At 45.5% G+C, this 17,348-nt stretch overlaps 6 protein-coding genes across 10 annotated transcripts; 3 read left to right on the top strand and 3 right to left on the bottom strand.

Moving 5' to 3' along the window:
- The first annotated feature begins 306 nt into the window (after window positions 1-306).
- On the top strand, window positions 307-2,435 carry LOC105559701. Its single transcript, XM_012008205.1, has 3 exons — window positions 307-648; window positions 793-948; window positions 1,023-2,435. The coding sequence occupies exons 1-3, from the start codon at window positions 623-625 to the stop codon at window positions 1,384-1,386; spliced, it is 546 nt and encodes a 181-aa protein (XP_011863595.1). The 5' UTR covers window positions 307-622; the 3' UTR covers window positions 1,387-2,435.
- LOC105559702 (neuferricin) lies at window positions 1,844-3,765 on the bottom strand. Of its 3 annotated transcripts, XM_012008207.1 has the most exons (5): window positions 3,369-3,765; window positions 3,148-3,288; window positions 2,737-2,923; window positions 2,438-2,636; window positions 1,844-2,295 (listed from the first exon to the last, which is right to left on the bottom strand). In XM_012008207.1, exons 1-4 carry the CDS (start codon window positions 3,667-3,669, stop codon window positions 2,444-2,446), a joined length of 822 nt encoding a protein of 273 aa, XP_011863597.1. In that variant the 5' UTR covers window positions 3,670-3,765; the 3' UTR covers window positions 1,844-2,295; window positions 2,438-2,443. The 3 variants fall into 3 exon arrangements, with proteins under 3 accessions (XP_011863597.1, XP_011863596.1, XP_011863598.1); XM_012008206.1 differs by having other exon boundaries at window positions 1,844-2,636; XM_012008208.1 differs by lacking the exon at window positions 1,844-2,295 and having other exon boundaries at window positions 2,453-2,636; window positions 2,765-2,923.
- A 77-nt stretch (window positions 3,766-3,842) lies between these two features.
- Window positions 3,843-4,456, bottom strand: LOC105559703. Its single transcript, XM_012008209.1, has 2 exons — window positions 4,012-4,456; window positions 3,843-3,912 (listed from the first exon to the last, which is right to left on the bottom strand). The coding sequence occupies exons 1-2, from the start codon at window positions 4,297-4,299 to the stop codon at window positions 3,868-3,870; spliced, it is 333 nt and encodes a 110-aa protein (XP_011863599.1). The 5' UTR covers window positions 4,300-4,456; the 3' UTR covers window positions 3,843-3,867.
- A 29-nt stretch (window positions 4,457-4,485) lies between these two features.
- LOC105559700 (alpha-(1,3)-fucosyltransferase 7-like) lies at window positions 4,486-8,697 on the top strand. Its single transcript, XM_012008204.1, has 4 exons — window positions 4,486-4,879; window positions 5,536-5,984; window positions 6,487-6,641; window positions 7,054-8,697. The coding sequence occupies exons 2-4, from the start codon at window positions 5,736-5,738 to the stop codon at window positions 7,988-7,990; spliced, it is 1,341 nt and encodes a 446-aa protein (XP_011863594.1). The 5' UTR covers window positions 4,486-4,879; window positions 5,536-5,735; the 3' UTR covers window positions 7,991-8,697.
- Window positions 8,698-9,588: 891 nt separating this feature from the next.
- LOC105559698 (gametogenetin-binding protein 2-like) lies at window positions 9,589-15,026 on the top strand. Of its 3 annotated transcripts, XM_012008201.1 has the most exons (12): window positions 9,590-10,004; window positions 10,467-10,657; window positions 10,990-11,133; window positions 11,206-11,418; window positions 11,481-11,687; window positions 11,770-11,938; window positions 12,043-12,207; window positions 12,337-12,414; window positions 12,482-12,748; window positions 12,835-13,203; window positions 13,717-13,911; window positions 14,932-15,026. In XM_012008201.1, the coding sequence occupies exons 1-11, from the start codon at window positions 9,915-9,917 to the stop codon at window positions 13,891-13,893; spliced, it is 2,070 nt and encodes a 689-aa protein (XP_011863591.1). In that variant the 5' UTR covers window positions 9,590-9,914; the 3' UTR covers window positions 13,894-13,911; window positions 14,932-15,026. The 3 variants fall into 3 exon arrangements, with proteins under 3 accessions (XP_011863592.1, XP_011863591.1, XP_011863590.1); XM_012008202.1 differs by lacking the exon at window positions 14,932-15,026 and having other exon boundaries at window positions 9,589-10,004; window positions 12,488-12,748; window positions 13,717-14,768; XM_012008200.1 differs by lacking the exon at window positions 14,932-15,026 and having other exon boundaries at window positions 13,717-14,768.
- LOC105559699 (3-oxoacyl-[acyl-carrier-protein] synthase, mitochondrial) lies at window positions 14,406-17,176 on the bottom strand. Its single transcript, XM_012008203.1, has 3 exons — window positions 16,696-17,176; window positions 15,980-16,360; window positions 14,406-15,899 (listed from the first exon to the last, which is right to left on the bottom strand). Exons 1-3 carry the CDS (start codon window positions 16,895-16,897, stop codon window positions 15,154-15,156), a joined length of 1,329 nt encoding a protein of 442 aa, XP_011863593.1. The 5' UTR covers window positions 16,898-17,176; the 3' UTR covers window positions 14,406-15,153.
- Between the last annotated feature and the right edge of the window lie 172 nt (window positions 17,177-17,348).

Below are 17,348 nucleotides of genomic sequence, written 5' to 3'. Positions count from 1 at the left end.
CGCTGATTCCGCTTCCGCGTATTCCGCTCCATGGGACTCCACCCTAAAAGCCTGCGTTCGTTTTCTCCCACCGGGAGCATAAACTATACTGAAAGTCTATAATTTACGTAACGTAAACTATAGAGTTTCAGTATAGTTTATGCTCCCAGTGGGAGAAAACGAACGCAAGCAAAGTATTAACCAATCATACTGAGCGCTCACTCAACAGTTGTGTCTGCTGAACGCAGCCATTCTTACGACTGCGACTCTGCGACTCTCATTGCAGACTCCGCATGAAAAGAACAGACCCCGCGCGTGTCTTTGTTTTTCTCTTTCTCGAGTGAGTATAAAGAGAGGGAACGCGTGTGTCGACTGGTGTCGACTCCACGACTGTCGTCAACTGTTCTGTGAGAGGAGTTCAGTGGCGCAGTGCCACCCTTTCCCACAGGCATCGTGTCTTTTCTACCAATTTTACGTACGTACGTCGAGCTTTGTGATCTTCCATCGCGTACTTGGCGCGAGAAATGGAAGACATAGGGTGTTCCCACTGAGCGAGAAAGATTCGAAGGAGGACACCGAGAAAGACGCCGAGAAACTTGACGTCCTTTGATAAGCACTTTACAAGGTTTCTGTAGCGCTCCAGATGGACGAGAAGCAAGCAGAAAGACCGTAAGTTTCGTACACTCGTAGGGCTTACTTGGGTGTAAAGTTCATCGCTGGTTCCAAATGACTAACCTAACCCGCAAATATTAAGATACATTCGACAAGGATGGAAATTACTTTTTTAAGAACGAGATGCGTGCCATTTTTCAGGATTGCTGTGGGCTGTTTAGACAATACTAATGTACCTGTGATAACAGCTGACTTAGAGATGCTCACCATAGACACTAATCCTCCGCCGACGGAAACCAAGAGGGTCCTCAGGAAAAGGTTACCAAAACCCACCTCCACGGAAATCCTCAACCGAAGGTAACAGATGTTGCTTTATATCGGACTGCGATACACTTTTGCATTTGTTTAATAACAATTTGCTGATCAATAAGGTGTAGCCTCAGACCGAAAAAGAGGAGGATCTCCGAGGTGGAGGCACAGGAAGAGACCATCAAAGAGTATTACTCAGACAGGGAAATAAGCAAGAGGTCCAAAAATCTTGAAACGATATACGAGGAGAGCGACAGTGCGGACGACGCCACTGCGATACGTATGAGCGCGAAGAGGTTCAAGAGAATGTTGATGTTCTCCCCCACAGCATCCAAGTTAAAGAAGAGACGCGCGAAGATAAAGAAAGTCTTCGGATCTAAAATTAGGTACAAGAGATGCGGTTCGATGCAGGCTCTTGTAGATAAGTTGAATAGCATAAAAGATAGCTCGCCGATGAAAATCGACGTGAAAAGCGAGCTCAAATGATACCAGATTTCCCTGTGACATGTTTAAATGTCAATGGCATTTTTCTAAGGTGACTTTTATGAGGGACGATACACCCTCCACGTCGGAATTTCGTAACCTGTTTGCTTGTATACTTTCTGCACGCGTGTAAATATAAAGAAAGTTTGTGTTGAAAGCCGAAATCAAAGATGGAATGATTCATTTTGTAACAATATTTCATTAGAGAAACTCGAGTCCTGCATCATAAATTGTTCCGAAAGCGTGTAAGAATCGTAAATGCTGTGTGATGGTTGTATTTCTCTTTACATGTCTGAGACTTGTCCCGCTTATGTTACTAAGCGCAATATACATGTCATATTTGTGAGAAGCAATAATGTATCTTTTATTCCTTTAGGGCTCCTACTTTTTCGTGGTGAGACCACGTTGAATTGAGGCATAGAAAATTGGATAATATATTTTGAGACATCCGAACAATTCCTTTTTTTTAATACATGTAATTCAGTTTAACAATGAGAAAATGAGAACCTTCAACATTGTTCGCACTACATATTGCATTTGCAGTTCAAATTTAATTATTTCAAAATGTTTTATATACATATATTATTAAGTAACAATGGAAACATCTTTTTCTTAAATATATTAAACTTTCCTGTGTAATAAGTGTCTGAAAAGACCACATTAAGTTTTCAATATTAAGAACGAAAGCGAAAAGACTGATCATTTAAGATTGAAATACATTCATTCCTTTAGGAACAAAATGTTTTTGTTTTTTTTAATATCGTGCTTTGTATTACATACGTCATGCGTTATCTTTATGTATTAAAACAGATAAGAGACTTGTAAATCTTATCCATTTTAAGATTAGTGCTAGTATCACTGAGTTTTTATACAAAATCTTGTATTCATCTATACTTTCGTAAAAGGCACTAACTGTAACAAATATAAAATTATAAAAAAATATGAATACATAAAGTTAATGACTTAAATCTATGTATTTTCGCATTGTGATATTATTATATAAAATATAAATGTATCTGAAATTCTGCAGATAAAGACATTGTATAATACTTTCTCCGCGTCATGTGTTATTCGTCTTCAGAGTGCATTTTGTTGCGTGTTCATCACAGCCATTGTATTCTCTCAATCTAGCTTTGTTCTCCTCGTATTCCTTGCTATTCAAATTGATGCAAGCGCATCTAGGCGAACTCTGTCCGCGTGCAGTCTCGAACAACATTCTTGGCACGCCTGCCCAATCTCTGTCAATCCCACCGCTGTTAAACAGAAATTAATAGTGTAAGTGTGCGTTGAAGGATCTACTTATCACGTTTCCAATTTTCTTTTTCAACGTCAGATCTGTTAATGATTCTCTACCTTCTTTTAGTACACCAGAATACAGTACCAGTATCCAGATTCCATTCTACGTTACAAGGTGGGAACATCCTATCCTGTTCCTCCTCCAGTGCTTTCTCCCTTTTGGCAAATAACAGCTTTTCTTGTACCTCGTAAAATTCAGCAGTCGGACTGCCATCTTGATCATAGTATCTACTGTGTAATTTTCCTAAAAGAAAAACACAAAACGCTGTAGAAAGTATCATGTGCCAGTTGATCCACCTCATACCATGTCTACATATCGTACAAAACCGTTTCTTTTGCAGTAAAAAGGAATTAGAACAGAGTGTACCTTTCCTCGTCCTCGCTGAGCAGAGATATCGTGACTTTGGCTTTTAGGATAGAGTTCTGAGATGGATCAACTGCTCCTACGTGCCGTTTAAGTAATTGTACCTTTGTAGATGTAGTTTGCTTTGTAAAATTGCAGCCAGTCGTCCAACGCTTTGACTTGTCGCGGCGATAAACTAGATGTGTCGTCCGTTAAACCTGCAGCATCGAACTCTCCAGTAATAAATGCCAAGGAGGCATCGCGACCTACAAGTAAGCGACGGTAAGTTACAAATGCACGTATGGTTGACGCATGTCTGAATGTCTTTTGACACAAGGAATCCAACCCGTGAAAGCATAGTAATTTTTTCCAGGTCCGTAATGCTTTTCCCCTTTCGTCACATCGAAGACGTGGCCCAAGATCGAGAGGTACAAGCCGTCTTCCAGATTTGTATATCGCTGCAATTCGCTCGTGGTGAACATCCTTTCTGGCCCGCCGGAATTTTCATTCGGTGCAACACGCACCGTGTCAGCTGTATTCAACGTTCCTCCCGTCAAGTGGTACCTGATCTCCTCGATGAAGCCGCGCGAATACAAGAAGTACACGATCATCAATAGCAGCGACAGCCAAAGATATCTGGAGAACATGATTACAGTTTACGAACACTCGAGGATCCTCCGACATGGGCGGGCTCCGATTTTTCCGTCGACTGATTTACCACGTGGGATTGCAGAGCTCTGCATTACCGGCGAGAGTTCTGTCGTACCGATCACGTCGCGTTTTAAACGAGCAATGTTTACAGCGGGGGTTGTGCCGCAAATTTCAAAATTAATCGATTCGGCAGCCTAGAGTTCCGCTTGGGACGTTGAGTGAATAGCGCGTCTTCTCACCTAGAAGGGAAATTTTTTATCTTCGGGGTTGCATCATCCCGCGCGAGGCCCGATAGTTGGGTCTCTGCACAGTATCAACAAATTAAAACTTGCTCATACATTACGACTATTGGTTAGACGTGGCCGTATTGGATCCGGATGGACCCAGGAGCCAACAAATTTACCAATAAGACAATAAGATTCAGCAGCCTCGTCTGTGATACGATCAATGGCTCCCTCCAACTCTGCCTTCCAGCTCGTGTCCGCAGAATTAAATAGATAATTGAAGATTCCAATTTCAATTAGTATAATTGATACCGAAATTTTAACTGCAATAACTTGTTCTTCTATTCCTGTGTTTCCACGCCTCGTTAAAAAATAATAGAATCTGATCGGATTAGTGTACATGCAATTTTAATGTAAATTAATTGCATGTAATTTAATGTAATCTGATCACATTCTATCTAATCTTTTTAACAGGGCGTAGCTTAAGTTGGACAATCGGCGAAAATATATAATAATAGATGGAAAATTGATTGTTAGACCGTGTAATCGTTGCGAAAAAAAAGATTTGTCATTGAATTTGGACGTTGAAAACTAACGGTCCCACATTAGAATCCTATCTCATAATAGTGGACTTTCCTCTACACAATTAGACTACACAATTAGAGAATAAAAACAACAAGAGAGTTTTAATTCATTAAGATAATCGGTCTCGAAACAAGCTAAGACCTGTTCTCCATACTTTCGATCCGATTTCTGTTCAGCTTTCTGGATCTTGCCGATGTCACGCGCTGAAACGCGCTTTCAATCGGCCCGGGCGTTTTATCATGATTGATAAACGGCGCGCACACGTTTGACGCTTGGGTCTACAAATCTTGCTTCTGCCAGCTGATATTGCAGTAGCACCAGACGGTCTCGGTGAATGACGTCTAGAGGCTGGTGGACGGTGGTCACGCTTGGCTAACCAAGACAATCGGGATCAACGGTCAGTCGCGCGCCAGCGTGTATCCTCGTTGCACCGGGAGTCGCGCGCCCTCGCGACTTTCCTCGTGCTTTCTATCATCCGCGTCGCGTCATTTCGCTCTTCGATGCGGCTTGTAAGTGGCCTGCTCTATCGCGTCCCAGTTTGGAAATTGTGACCGTCGGCTTCTCGTAATTAATACACCGGCGTGTATTTACTTGGACGCCCGCGACTGCAACTCCGCTTCGCGCGGCTCCTTATTTCGTCATTTGTCGTGAAATCAATTTAACGGAGTCTGCATACGTTTAATTGCGAGAGGCCAACGAGACGCGATGGGGAGGGAGTTTGGTTCTGCTTCGTGACAAAATTTCGGAATAAACATTGCACGGGTACGTAATTACTCGGAGAAATTGCTGAGTTACATTTACTTAATTCTAACTTTGCATTTTGTGAAAGGCAGCGATATTTAGAGGAAAAACAATTAAAGAAGAAGTTAAGAAACGGAAAGTGTTTCCGTTTGCTGAAACACGAGTCTCAATAGCGTCTAGTCTTGCTCGAAGAAACAACCTCTCCCTTGATTTCTTTTCCTCAGCAAAAACCGGTAACGCAATTTCGCCGGAGCAAACGGTCTCCTATGCCTTAATTTCTATTTCTGAATGCGCAAATTGTTTCGCTTATAGAAATCAAGCTTGGCAAAGTTGCCATCGTAGACGCGACAGATCACCAGGTACCTTCGTCCTGCTCGAGACGCCACGTATCTTCGCGATACACCTTCGCGAAAGAAAGGCACCGTCGCGCCGATAAGAGCCAAGAATTCAATCTGTCCCGGCCAGTAGTTGCTCAACGCACACTCGGGATAGAATGAACAACGGCAGGCATTATGCGCAACTTACCGCGGCTCGCGTTCCTCCTGTTCGCCGGTACGGTGGCTGTGGTTTTCTGCACGCTGCTGCTGTTCCCGGGCTTCCTCGCCGCCGACAAGAGGTCTTCCGCGTCGCGGAGGGAACAGGTGTCCACAAGCGAGGAAAAAGAAGAAAATAAAAGATCCGTGCCTGATGCGCGACAGCAGTTCGCGAGGATGGCGTTTCTGGACGCGCACCTCCTGGGACGAGGCTTCACCGACGAACAGGTGAAATGTCGCCACCACCTCGTATCGCTATTTAGACCCGGTTTCGCCAACGCTGTTTAACTTTAAAATCAGCTTAATTCGTTCTTTGTCTCTTGTCAACTGTTACTTCAGGAAGAGACAAACGTGAATTAAACTAAGATTAACGTTAAGCGACGTTTGGTGAAATCGGGCCTTATGCCCAGCGAGAAATGACTCGTCGATCGATGTCGAATCGATGTTGACACCGTCAAATTGACGTCGATTTGACATCGTTTCGACATCGATCGACGAGTCATTTCTCGCTGGGTATAAGGTTTCACCAAACGTCGCTTAACTTTAAGCTTATATACAATTAGATTAATTCATTCTTCGTCTCTCTCCAACTGTTACTTCAGAAAGAGATAAACGCGAATTAAACTAAGATTAAAGTTAAGCGACGTTCGGTGAAGCCGGGCCTTGGTCTTATATTTGTTCGCTATACGGGAGAAAAACTTGGATAAGTGTTGCGATACGTCTTCTTCAGGTAAAGAATATGTCTCCCCTCGGGAAATGGTTATTGGCGCCGGAAGGGAGTCCACCCCCGCGATCGAACGCCGCCAATAAAACCTACTTGATCCTGATCTGGAAGCACGGGCAGTTCCTGGAACGCAGGCACATCAAACGTTTCACGTCTACCAAGTCAGCAAGCTTTAAATTCTTTAACGCTTTTTTCTTTTTACCTTTCAAAGTAATACGAGAGCTCACGAGGACAGATCTTCACGCGACGTAATGTTTAACTAAAGTATATTCGCAGTACTAATTTCGACCATTGCATAAATCTCCTTCAAAATGGTATTGATTACTTTATCTTTTATCTATTCTTGTCTTATCAGTGGGCGCGATTGTTATTCATACATTAGCTCGAAGCAAATTTAGCTCGAAGTCTATTTTGTGAAGATAAATTCGTTTTATCGATAGGAAATCGTGTCAACCCTCGTCAGCTCTCGCATTACTTTGAGTATCCCTGTTTGAAGTTACTCTGTTTAAAAAAAAAATAGTATCGATAAGACCGACAGATTACGGCAGCGATTTACAGAATCGCGCGTTTCAGGTTTTCACCGTGGGACCAGTGTTCAGTGCGGAATTGCATTCTGAGCTACGACGAGAAGGATCTGCATCGAGCGGACGCCGTGGTGTTCCACTTGCACTTCACGAGGAGTCCGTCCGAGTTACCGGCGAGGAACCGGGCGGATCAACGGTGGATCTTCCTCACGGACGAGTCGCCCTATCACACGTTTTTGCACAGTCATCAGAAACTCTCCAGCTACGACGGCCTGTTCAACTGGTCCATGTCCTACCGGATGGACAGCGACGTGCCGATTCCCTACGGAAGAACGACACTGGTCCCCGGCAAATTTTCAACCAAAGACTGGGACGCTGTCGTGAGAACCACCAAGACCAAACTGGTCGCGATAATGGGCAGTAACTGCGGCGGCCGTAACGGACGGTGGTCCTACGTGAAAGCACTCAAGTCGTCGCTCCGCGGCGACCTGGACATCCTCGGCAGATGCCTGGACGGCAACAGGACCGTCTGCCCCGGCCACTTCGACCGGAACTGCGTCGCCCTGGGCGCGTACAAGTTCTACCTGTCGTTCGAGAACTCCAACTGCCGGGAGTACCTGACGGAGAAGGTGTTCTGGAACGCGTACCGCAAGTTCGCGGTACCGATAATAATGGGAGCGTCGCGGCAGGACTGCCAGCGACTGCTGCCGCCGCGCTCCTTCCTCTACGTGGACGACTTCGCGGACGCGAACACGCTCGCCAGCTACCTCAGGTATCTGGACCGCGACGACGAGCGTTACCTCGGCTACCACGAGTGGCGTGATCGCTACCGGGTGGTCAACGAGCACGGCTATTTCGGCAGCACCTCCAAGCACTACTGTCGCATTTGCGAGGCGTTGCATTACAACCCGGCCGTGCCGAAGGTCTACGCGAGACTCGAGCACTTTTGGAGCAAGGAGAAGGACTGCGCTCCGGCGAGCGCTTAGATTGTTCTCTATCGATCTATCAGATCGATCATCTAGTCTTTGTCAAGTGTAGTTGAATTACAAATGAACCTTTCGTCAGTGAACCTGGGAACTTTATGGACGGTTAGTACCGGTTTAACGTTGAACCGTCCTTCAAAGGAATTAAGTTATAGAGATTGCGGAGAAAAGGACGAGATAATTATCATAAATTGTTAATTATTATTACAGTCAGTTGTTCATATTGATAAAGAAATGCATTTCTTCTCGGTAACTAAGTACGTGTTTAAAAAGTTTAAACGATCTATTACAAAACTTGGAATCTTCGCTGAAGGAAGATTAATTTTTGTGTTCCGTTTTTAATTATTTATGAATTCTTACATTAGCTATATTTGTCTAACAAATCTGAAAGAAGAACTCCGCAACGCGTTGTACAGAAAATTTCAGTTCATCCGACTTTCGCTGGAAAACGATGGATATTCAACGAGTGTCGCGCATCTCCAAAAAGGCCCGAAGCTGATTCCCTATGCAACCGGATCTAAAATCGCGGAAAGCGACTGCGTAAAAACCGTCAAAGATTTGTGAACAAGCGGACGGTAACCACCGGTTGATAATTTGCCGGGTTGCGATAAAACAAAATAAAAAATTGTATTAATATTTTAATATACGTATACTTCTTAGGCCAAACGCTGTTTAACTTTAAGCTTAGCTTCATTCGTTCTTTGTCTCTTTTAAACTGTTACTGCAGAAAGAGACAAACGTGAATTAAACTAAAATTTTTATAAGCTCCCCAGAAGCTTCTCGGGAGTTCCCCGTGCTGTGTGGGAAGTTACAGTTACAGATAGAAAGTAACGAAGTTAAAGCCAACGGCACGATACTATTTTGCCTACTGGATTGTTTATGAGAGCCAATCAGAATTTAGCTTTAAGTCACCTGATCTGAAGCCAACGGCACACAATACTATTTTTCCTACTGGATTGCTTACGAGAACCAATAAGAATGCAGTGTTTCAGACCAGGTAACTTAAGGCTAAATCCTGATTAAATTCCGCATCCTGATTGGCTCTCGTAAGCAAACCAGCAGGAAAATAGTATCGTGTGCCTTTGGCTTAAGTTAGTTATTTAAAAAAAGTAACTGTAACTGTAACTTCGTTACAAGCAACGAGTTACTTGCCAACTCTACCGTTACGTAAAGTGCATACAGAAATTGAAATGTCACTCTCGCGCGCGCAACAGATTCATACTTGCCGCCTAAAATGAAAAAAATTTTATACGATATCTTTCCGATTTAACGCGCGAGAGCCGCGACGCAGTTTACCGAAACTCTCCTCGGGGAAAAATCTTGAGTCGATGCGAAATGCATCCGGGAGAAAATACCTCGTTTACGCGGCGGAGTCGTTCAAACGCGGGACGTTCGTCGAACCCCCGATAGGATCCTTCGGGTTTCATCGTGGAGGTAGAGCCGCCGCCCGTTGCGTCTACGGGCGAGGGAGGCGCGGTAGGGATCGCGATTGGGAGGAAAAGAAAGCGACGAGAAAGGGAGAGAGAAGCGCGATGCAACGCGCGAGAAACGGTGACGCGTCGACGTCGTCACCGGCTGAGAGAGAGACGGTGGCGCGGACGAAACCGCGGGGCGGAAGTAGAGAAGCGATAGACGGCGACTCCGTACGTTGCAAATGGCAGACGGTGCGTGGTGTACCTCGGTGCCGAACCGTCACCTCGTTAGCCTTGCATTCCGCCGTCACGGTCCGTTTGTCGACGAGGAGGCGAACGCAGCCGCCCCCGTACCTGCCCGACGCGTCACGTCGTATACGTAGGTCACGTTAATCCGGATCCCCCGGCCCGCAGGGAGGAAGCGGCCGGCGAGCGAGCGAGCGAGCGAACGCCTTGCAAAGAGATCGCGACGAGGAGATTCGGAACCAGGACGACCCGGGCGGCCCAAGTGCACGATGGCGAGGCTGGTCAACGTCTGGCGGGACGACAGTCCCGCGGAGCTGGCGAGCAAGCAAATGCCGCTGATCGTCGACGAGAACTTGACGGTGAGCGCGCGCGCACTCCCGCCCGCGCCCGCGCGCACGCGACGCCGATCTCTGTCGACCGGCGCGTGAATCCTGGGGCACGACGCCCTTTAACCTGAGCACGTCGAGGGGGTGGGAGAGAAAAAAAAAAGAAACTGGAATGTTGGACCGCGACGATCGACCGTCGATCGTCCGTTGTCTGAGCGTTTTCGCCGACTGCGATAGAGCGAGGCCAACTCGCTCTCGTACTTGCGTCATACGTTATTTTCCTCAACGATTTCTCGGTTTCTGTTTAGCCAATTCGATTGTCAACTTTCGCACGAGGGAGATGAAGTAGTAGCATTGTCGCGGGTTATTTTCGTTGTTTGAATATCCCTTGCCGAGAGTACCCTACCTTCTGACTTTGAGTTGCCATCGTACCGAATGTGCTTTATTGCTCGACGATTTCTACCATGGGACTTATTTGTCGCTGTGTGCCCTTAGATGATCATGGATATAAGTGGTCTGGGAGCCATCTGTAATAGTCCCCTGATCAACGGTAAGCAGCTAGAAGAGTTTACTAAAAAGTTCGCTTTGCTTACGACGGAAGAAATCAAGGCGTCCTGCGAAGTGACTCGCAAGCATATAATTGACATTTTGAACGAGGCGGAACCATGCGTCGGCTGTCGAAGAAGGTAATATTCTCTCTCTCTCTCTTTTTCTCTCGCTCTCGTTAGAATAACTAGAAATAATGTTTTATTAGAATAGTAGAGGAAAGCCCTCTATTATGATAGACCTCTAATACGAGATAACAGGTTTTTAACATCCAAATTTAATTGCAACGATTACATGATCTAACAATCAATTTGCTACTAAACAGTTTTCGCTCCAAGGGCAATAAATTCACGATGAGACCAATAGGCGATGCCTATTAATTTAGCAAAAACCCAGCTATCTCATAACAGGGGGTTATGTATTGTATACTGCTGTTGTACCCTTAAACGATAATAATATATTCTGCTTTCAGTGTTGAAAGATTGTTCTATGATCTAATGAAGTCGGGGCATCCCGCACTGGACCCGCTAGTTATCACTCCTAACGGTATGCTCTCCATAAAAGATGACGTTCTGAAGTCGCCCCAGCAGCTCTGTACGCTATTGCATGGACACAGGTGCGGACAAGCAGAGAGAACATTATTTTAGGCCCGCGTATGGGAGAGTTATCGTTATCTTCATTTCCGCAGCACTAGGTTAAATAATTTAATGGAAAAGCAGCAGAGAAATAGGAAATCTCGGCGATGCGTGCTGCACACCTTGGAGATTCAGCGGTTGCCGCCGATCTGGAACTCGTGGAGGGAAGTGTGGGATTGCATGGAGCTACCGTGCCGGCAGGAATTGACTCTGATAGAGACCGATACGCTTGACGAAGCTTTAGATACTTATCTACGTAAACATAGGTGCGTAGCCTCACGTGGCTCGCTCCGCACGACTCTTCCGTAACACCGTTTGTGATTGTCAGGTTTTGCACCGAGTGCCGCAACAAAGTGTTATTGGCGTCGTCTCTTCTGACACGAGAGCCCGAGCCTACGAAAGAAAAGGGTTACGTAGCGGTTTTATATTCCGGAATTAAGCGTTGCATAGCCGACCATCACGTTCATCTACCGCCCATCACGGAATATATGACTACTCTTCTTGGTCGTGCGCAACCGTGGGCGCTTATGGGAAGGTACCGGCTGTCGCGGGTGCACGTGTTCTTCGAAATACAACGTTATGAAATGACTAACGAGAGGCGTTTCCGAATTTTTCAGGGAGCGCCATGCGAAAACGCTGGAAATTGCTCAAGAAGAGGTACTTACGTGCTTAGGTATATGTATCGCGGAACGACTGCACAGAATACATCGGCGAATGAAGGAGGAGGAGACCGTGTGTAAAGTATTGGCTGCTGTTGCGGTGGACGCGCTGTCCAGAAATTTCCGGGTAACAAGATTTTGTTATAATATCATCTGTCTAGTTAATATCGGAAAATCCACATTTTCGCAATGGATCATTCTGCAGCGAAGCTATTTTGTTCTGATGTTTAGGTGGCGGTCGAGGCGAAACAAGGTATCTCTCAGTTGGAATTGTTATTCGAGGAACTCACGAGGGAAGAAATAGCGAAACAGAACAAACGTGAAAAGTTACGTCTTAAACGTAGGAAGAAGAAGGAACGTCGCAACGAAACAGAGGAGAAGGAAAACTCCTGTGATGTATGTTATATTTGTGTGAAAAACGTTTCTTTAAAGACTCGTTGATTTTTAACTTCTTACGGGAAATGTTTATGTAAGTAAAGTTAACGTGCTTGTCCACACATGACTAAGCTGTATGCTTTACCATAGTGTTCGAATGAGAGGCAAACTGAGTCCCCTTGTATTTGTACGGAATCAAAGCCGACGACACAGATCAATCGACATAAGGTGTGAAAGCAAATATTATATACTTGCGTCTCTGTATATCTCTGTATTCTACCCTCTTTGATCTTAGTTGCAGGTGCTAGATCCAAAAAACAAAGGTCTACCGACATGTAAATGTCCGGATTGTATAAACAAGCAGAACACGCCTAGTATATCACAATCGCGAAGTAAGACGGAATTAGTATTCACTACGAAAAAGGGCCTACAAAAAGTTATATTACAAAATGCCATCTCTCAAACAAAGAAAAAACTTAATACGAGTCAATCGAAACAGAGTAATACGCCTTGCAAACAATTCTCTCGGAAGGATTCGTCCGACGTTTGCGAGTTGTGTAAGGTAATTACAATCGTCAGTTTTGTATAGCTGTCGTGGATGTGAATCGAGTTTTCTAAAATGAAACGTTTCGATGTGTTTTCTCCAAGGGCGGCGAGAAGATCGATGAAAATCATTGGCATTATGATGACGATTGCAAAGATTCCGTGACTAATGAACTGGTAGATGCTTGGATCACGGGACCTAAAACTAAATATATGTGGATAGGGATGAAACGTTTTGAGATGTCCGAGAGAAAAAATCATTCCTCAAGCGAGCAGTCGTCTCAGGATTGCGGATACTCTTCCGAACACAATATCAGCAACTCTTCTCTTCCCAGCACACCGGAAGGCTCTGAAGTAGCTTGCAACGACGAATGGTGTGATCACGAAGGGGCTTGTCACGATAAACTTACTCATTCCAGTTCCAGCATCTCTTTATTGCAAGAGGGAGGTCCGACACTTACGCAAATGTTAAAGGTAAATTTGAGATGCAAGATTTATTTCTTAACGCCCAAACGTACGGAAAAACTTAAGCACTAATCAAGGGAAGTTGGCCAGTGACGAGTCGAGAATGTAAACAATCATTTGCAAACTCAAATTCCGCTAAAAATTCCAACCCCTCATCGTAAAAATTCACAATGAGCCTCGGATAGAGGCAACTTGTTGTGAAGGCCAGAGTCCACTTGGGGCTGTAGAGCCGGTTATGATGATGATGACCGCATACTTTTGCACTGTAGTGTTTGTCATGTCTGTCTGCACTCTCTATTCTTGTGTATACCAGTTCGGTGTAGTCCAGTGGCTCAATCAGTGAATCTTTTCCTCTAAAACTCGTGAAAAGTAAAATACTTTCATTGAAGAATTCACGAGATCACTCTAGAAAGAAAAATGCATGGTCAAGTGTAGGAATAAAAATCCCATATTCTAAAATATAAAAAAACTTGTTTTCTGTGTTAAAACAATTTAAATTCGGCAAATTTGTTTAATCCTCAGGATTCCTATTTTTCTGACGACGACGAGAAGGAAAGTTATATTCCAGCGGAGGAAGTATTAGAATTCAAATCGAGGATATGTCAACTCGCGGAGAAGCGGCTAGAACTTCGACAAACTCTTAGAGAACGTTTTGCCATGTTGTGCAGCCATCAGAAACTACTTAGCGTTCTTCACTAAGAATTCCTACTAGTTATGGTAATATATCTCAGTCTTTCTGTTTTTTTTTTGTACTTTTATTTACTGTCAGTAGCGAGACACGAATATAATAGATGTATTTTGAGGAAATTGTTATCATTCGAAGTCGACCTTCTGATGTGAATAAAATGCTGATTACGTGTACATCAGAAAGCCAAAAACATACAATGATGCTATTTATCTTTACGAGCGAATTAACTGCATCCGATAAAACTTACCGAGAAATTAGTTTCGTATACGACAATTGAACAGTGATGTCGACTTTGAGAAAAGTGTAGAATATACAACGCAAATCGAAATAACGATGAAGCTAGTATACGGAGCAACTTGAATCTTAATGTATAACGTGAAATTAATTGTATAGATCTTTGCAGTTTAAGCAAATGTAGGTATCTTGAATGAATATGCCTTGGCCGTGAAAATATGGCAGATCCGATTTCGCATCGACATGCAAGTTGTTAAAGACGAGTTTTTCAGTAATTAAAAGTATTGTATTTTCTTGAAAATTTTTATTTTCGAGATTGTTTACGGACGATACGACTACGGCTCGTGTCGACGTAGTAATAAGCAGAGACGCGATGTAATATTGTCGGAAACTTGATATTAAAATCAATGTTGCATTCCATTATAATATATATACATATATTTTATTATTCCGATGTATATCCTCTTTGTGTAACTTCCATTACACGCACTGTAAAAATATTCTACAAAAAAAATTATTGTCGTAAATCTCGTACACATATATTGTATGTTGCATAAAAGTTATTAAAAATATTTAAGCCGCTAACTGGTAATTAGTTATGTAAACTTCGTCACCGAAGTTGCTTCTCTTGGCTTACTTCTATACATATGTACATGCGGGAGCATCATTACCTCTTCTACGTGTTCTTTTGTGAATACTTCTTCACTTTAGTCAATGTGCGTTTCGAGGAATGACTAGTAATTAATTTTTATCAGTGTTGCGTTTACGTTTATCGTAACTCCAAACCCGGTTGACTTTTTTCTTTTTCCTTCTAGACATGGATTTGCATCTTTATGGGGACACACACTTTATTTTTGTCAGACTATGAGAAGATGCGATATAAGATTGTATTATAAAACACTCTCTTCCATCTTCTTAAGTAATAACTTTCGTTCTCCACCTTTTCATTATTGAAGTCCTTTCGCAGGCATTTCAAAGAGCGATTACGATATTCTCTCGCCAAAGAAATAGAATACAGCAAGAGATCCTTGTCAAGCCTAGTCGACGTATTGCGCGAAGCACAGGCACGCGTTCGTCCCGCCGAAGCCGAACGCGTTTTTTAGTGCCGTTCGACGCGTCGTCGTCGCGTCCCACCTTACTTTCGTATGTGGCGCAAACCTCAAACACGTCTCCATGTCCAAGTTGTGCAGGTTCAACGTAGGCGGTATGACGCCCTCCTTGATCGCCAGGATCGTGAAGGCGGCCTCCAGATTACCGGCGGCACCCAGCAGATGACCGTGCGCCCCCTTCGTGCTCGTCACCGTCACATTTTTACTGTGCCCGCCCATCAGCGACTCGATCGCCCGCACCTCGATCGCGTCGCCCAACGGCGTGGACGTGGCGTGCGCGTTCACGTGCGTCACCTCCGAGGTCTCGATGCCGGCGTCCTTCAGCGTCCGGTCCATCGCTAGCAGCGCGCCGATGCCGTCCTCGCTGGGCGCAGTTATATGCGACGCGTCGCCGGACAGGCCGTAGCCCAGCACCTCCGCGTAAATCGGCGCGTCCCGGGCGAGCGCGTGGCTCAGCTCCTCCAGGACCAGTATCGCGGCGCCCTCGCCCATGACGAAGCCGTCGCGGTCGTGGTCGAAGGGCCGCGACGCTTCCCGCGGCATGTCGTTCTTCGACGTGCTCAGCGCGCGCAGCCGGCAGAACGCGGCTATGGCCAGGGGACTGATGCACGCCTCCGCACCGCCGCACACCATTACGCTCGTCTCGCCACCGCGAATGAAGCGGAACGCGTCGCCTGGAAGATAAAACTGTCGTTACGACTCTCGGGAAGGAGTGTTGATCAGAGAATCCGTCTCGCTTTTGCCAAACAATTACCAATAGCGTGCGCGCCCGTCGCGCACGCGGTCGACACCGAGTGATTGGGCCCGCGGAAGCCGTACTTGATGCTGATCTGACCGGCGGCCATATTCGGCAGTATCCTCGGCACGAAGAACGGACTGACCTTGCTGTAGCCCTTCTTCAGAGCCTCGTACGTCATGCACACGTCCACCAGGTCTATCATGCCGATCCCCACCGAGACCCCGGTGTCGCGCTTATCGGCCTCGTCGGTCGGCTTCCACCTCGCGTCTGCGAGCGCCTCCTCCGAGGCTATCAGCGCGTACGCGGTGGCAGGGCACACCGTGCGTAGCTCGCTCTTTGTAAAGTGGAAGTCGACATTGAGCTCGTGAGGAGAGTCTCCTTTCGGCACCAATGCGGCTGACAATATAAATACATATGAATTAATTGTTACGCAATTCTTCTCGCACGCTACAGTTCGGGCAATTATAATAGCAGGTGCTCCGAGTCGACAATAAATGCACGAGGCTCTGACTTGTTGATAACAAAACCGAAGGAACAAGAGAACCAAGAGCCGTGACAGCGTCTCTAAATAGTTTTATCATAAAGTTACTTTTCGCGAAAAATGTTACCTCAACTTTAAAGGCTCTAAGGGTCCCTTGTTCCCTCCAAGTCGGATTCTCTTTACGTACAGAACAGTCGTGGACAAATTCCATAGGTCTTCATGTTACGTCGGCGAATGTCAAAGTACTCACCCACTTTACACGGTAGCTTGTCGTAGTCCGGCTGGGCGAGCCGCGTGATTCCGCACTTGGAGTCGACGAGGGCCTCCCAGGCGTTGCGCGTCCCGACTCCCAGCGGGCACACGGTCCCTATCCCGGTCACGACGACGCGCCGCTTGGACCTCGCCGCGGTCACCAACGACCGCCGGCTGACGTGCAAAAGCGGAATGGACATCGCGATTTTCGAGAATCCCGAGTGCGACGCCTCCCGCAGGCGCTTCCCGACGATCAACTCAAGCTGCGTTCCGTCAATAATCGGCCCGTCATGATCGTCGGGGCACAAAAAAGTCCTTTACTGGCCGCGCACCGTGAGAGCAGCCACGTTGAGGTTATGTCACGTTGCACCTGTTTACCAAAACGAAGAGGCGAGTAAAGATATTACAGGCGCCCTGCCTTACCGACGATAATTTTTGCAAGATTTCTTATCCCACGTTCAGAATCTACGGAGAGAAAAAAGAAGAGGAATTGAAAGTCTTCCATGCGCTTCCCCTTTGTTGATGCTGTTTGGAGCTTGGAAAATATTGCAAGTTATGCGAAGTGATTGGAAAAACATCTAAAATATAGAGGAAAGGCCCCGAGATAGACTCCTAGAATGTAAGCGAGTTTTCAATTTCACAAATCTTTTT

Source organism: Vollenhovia emeryi, unplaced genomic scaffold (genome assembly GCF_000949405.1).
Source record: "Vollenhovia emeryi isolate VEMERY1.0 unplaced genomic scaffold, V.emery_V1.0 DF939260.1, whole genome shotgun sequence".
Classification (NCBI taxonomy): Eukaryota; Metazoa; Arthropoda; class Insecta; order Hymenoptera; family Formicidae; genus Vollenhovia; species Vollenhovia emeryi.
Note: the sequence above shows the minus strand (reverse complement) of the source record. Positions and strands in the feature narration are given on the sequence as shown.

Excerpts from the sequence above, each read along its gene's own strand:
- LOC105559703 (XM_012008209.1), bottom strand. The coding sequence starts at position 4,299 with ATGTACACTAATCCGATCAGATTCTATTATTTTTTAACGAGGCGTGGA. Across the intron at positions 3,913-4,011 it reads GTCTAACCAATAGTCGTAAT|GTGAGAAGACGCGCTATTCA; the intron begins GTATGAGCAAGT and ends TTTCCCTTCTAG.
- LOC105559698 (XM_012008201.1), top strand. The coding sequence starts at position 9,915 with ATGGCGAGGCTGGTCAACGTCTGGCGGGACGACAGTCCCGCGGAGCTG. Across the intron at positions 11,419-11,480 it reads ACTTATCTACGTAAACATAG|GTTTTGCACCGAGTGCCGCA; the intron begins GTGCGTAGCCTC and ends TGTGATTGTCAG. Across the intron at positions 13,204-13,716 it reads CACTTACGCAAATGTTAAAG|GATTCCTATTTTTCTGACGA; the intron begins GTAAATTTGAGA and ends TTTAATCCTCAG.
- LOC105559701 (XM_012008205.1), top strand. The coding sequence starts at position 623 with ATGGACGAGAAGCAAGCAGAAAGACC. Across the intron at positions 649-792 it reads GAGAAGCAAGCAGAAAGACC|GATTGCTGTGGGCTGTTTAG; the intron begins GTAAGTTTCGTA and ends GCCATTTTTCAG. Across the intron at positions 949-1,022 it reads ACGGAAATCCTCAACCGAAG|GTGTAGCCTCAGACCGAAAA; the intron begins GTAACAGATGTT and ends CTGATCAATAAG.
- LOC105559702 (XM_012008206.1), bottom strand. The coding sequence starts at position 3,669 with ATGTTCTCCAGATATCTTTGGCTGTCGCTGCTATTGATGATCGTGTAC. Across the intron at positions 3,289-3,368 it reads AAATTACTATGCTTTCACGG|GTCGCGATGCCTCCTTGGCA; the intron begins GTTGGATTCCTT and ends GCTTACTTGTAG. Across the intron at positions 2,637-2,736 it reads TTCTGGTGTACTAAAAGAAG|CGGTGGGATTGACAGAGATT; the intron begins GTAGAGAATCAT and ends TCTGTTTAACAG.
- LOC105559699 (XM_012008203.1), bottom strand. The coding sequence starts at position 16,897 with ATGTCCATTCCGCTTTTGCACGTCAGCCGGCGGTCGTTGGTGACCGCG. Across the intron at positions 16,361-16,695 it reads CAAGCTACCGTGTAAAGTGG|CCGCATTGGTGCCGAAAGGA; the intron begins GTGAGTACTTTG and ends TTATATTGTCAG. Across the intron at positions 15,900-15,979 it reads GACGGGCGCGCACGCTATTG|GCGACGCGTTCCGCTTCATT; the intron begins GTAATTGTTTGG and ends TTTATCTTCCAG.
- LOC105559700 (XM_012008204.1), top strand. The coding sequence starts at position 5,736 with ATGCGCAACTTACCGCGGCTCGCGTTCCTCCTGTTCGCCGGTACGGTG. Across the intron at positions 5,985-6,486 it reads GAGGCTTCACCGACGAACAG|GTAAAGAATATGTCTCCCCT; the intron begins GTGAAATGTCGC and ends CGTCTTCTTCAG. Across the intron at positions 6,642-7,053 it reads AAACGTTTCACGTCTACCAA|GTTTTCACCGTGGGACCAGT; the intron begins GTCAGCAAGCTT and ends CGCGCGTTTCAG.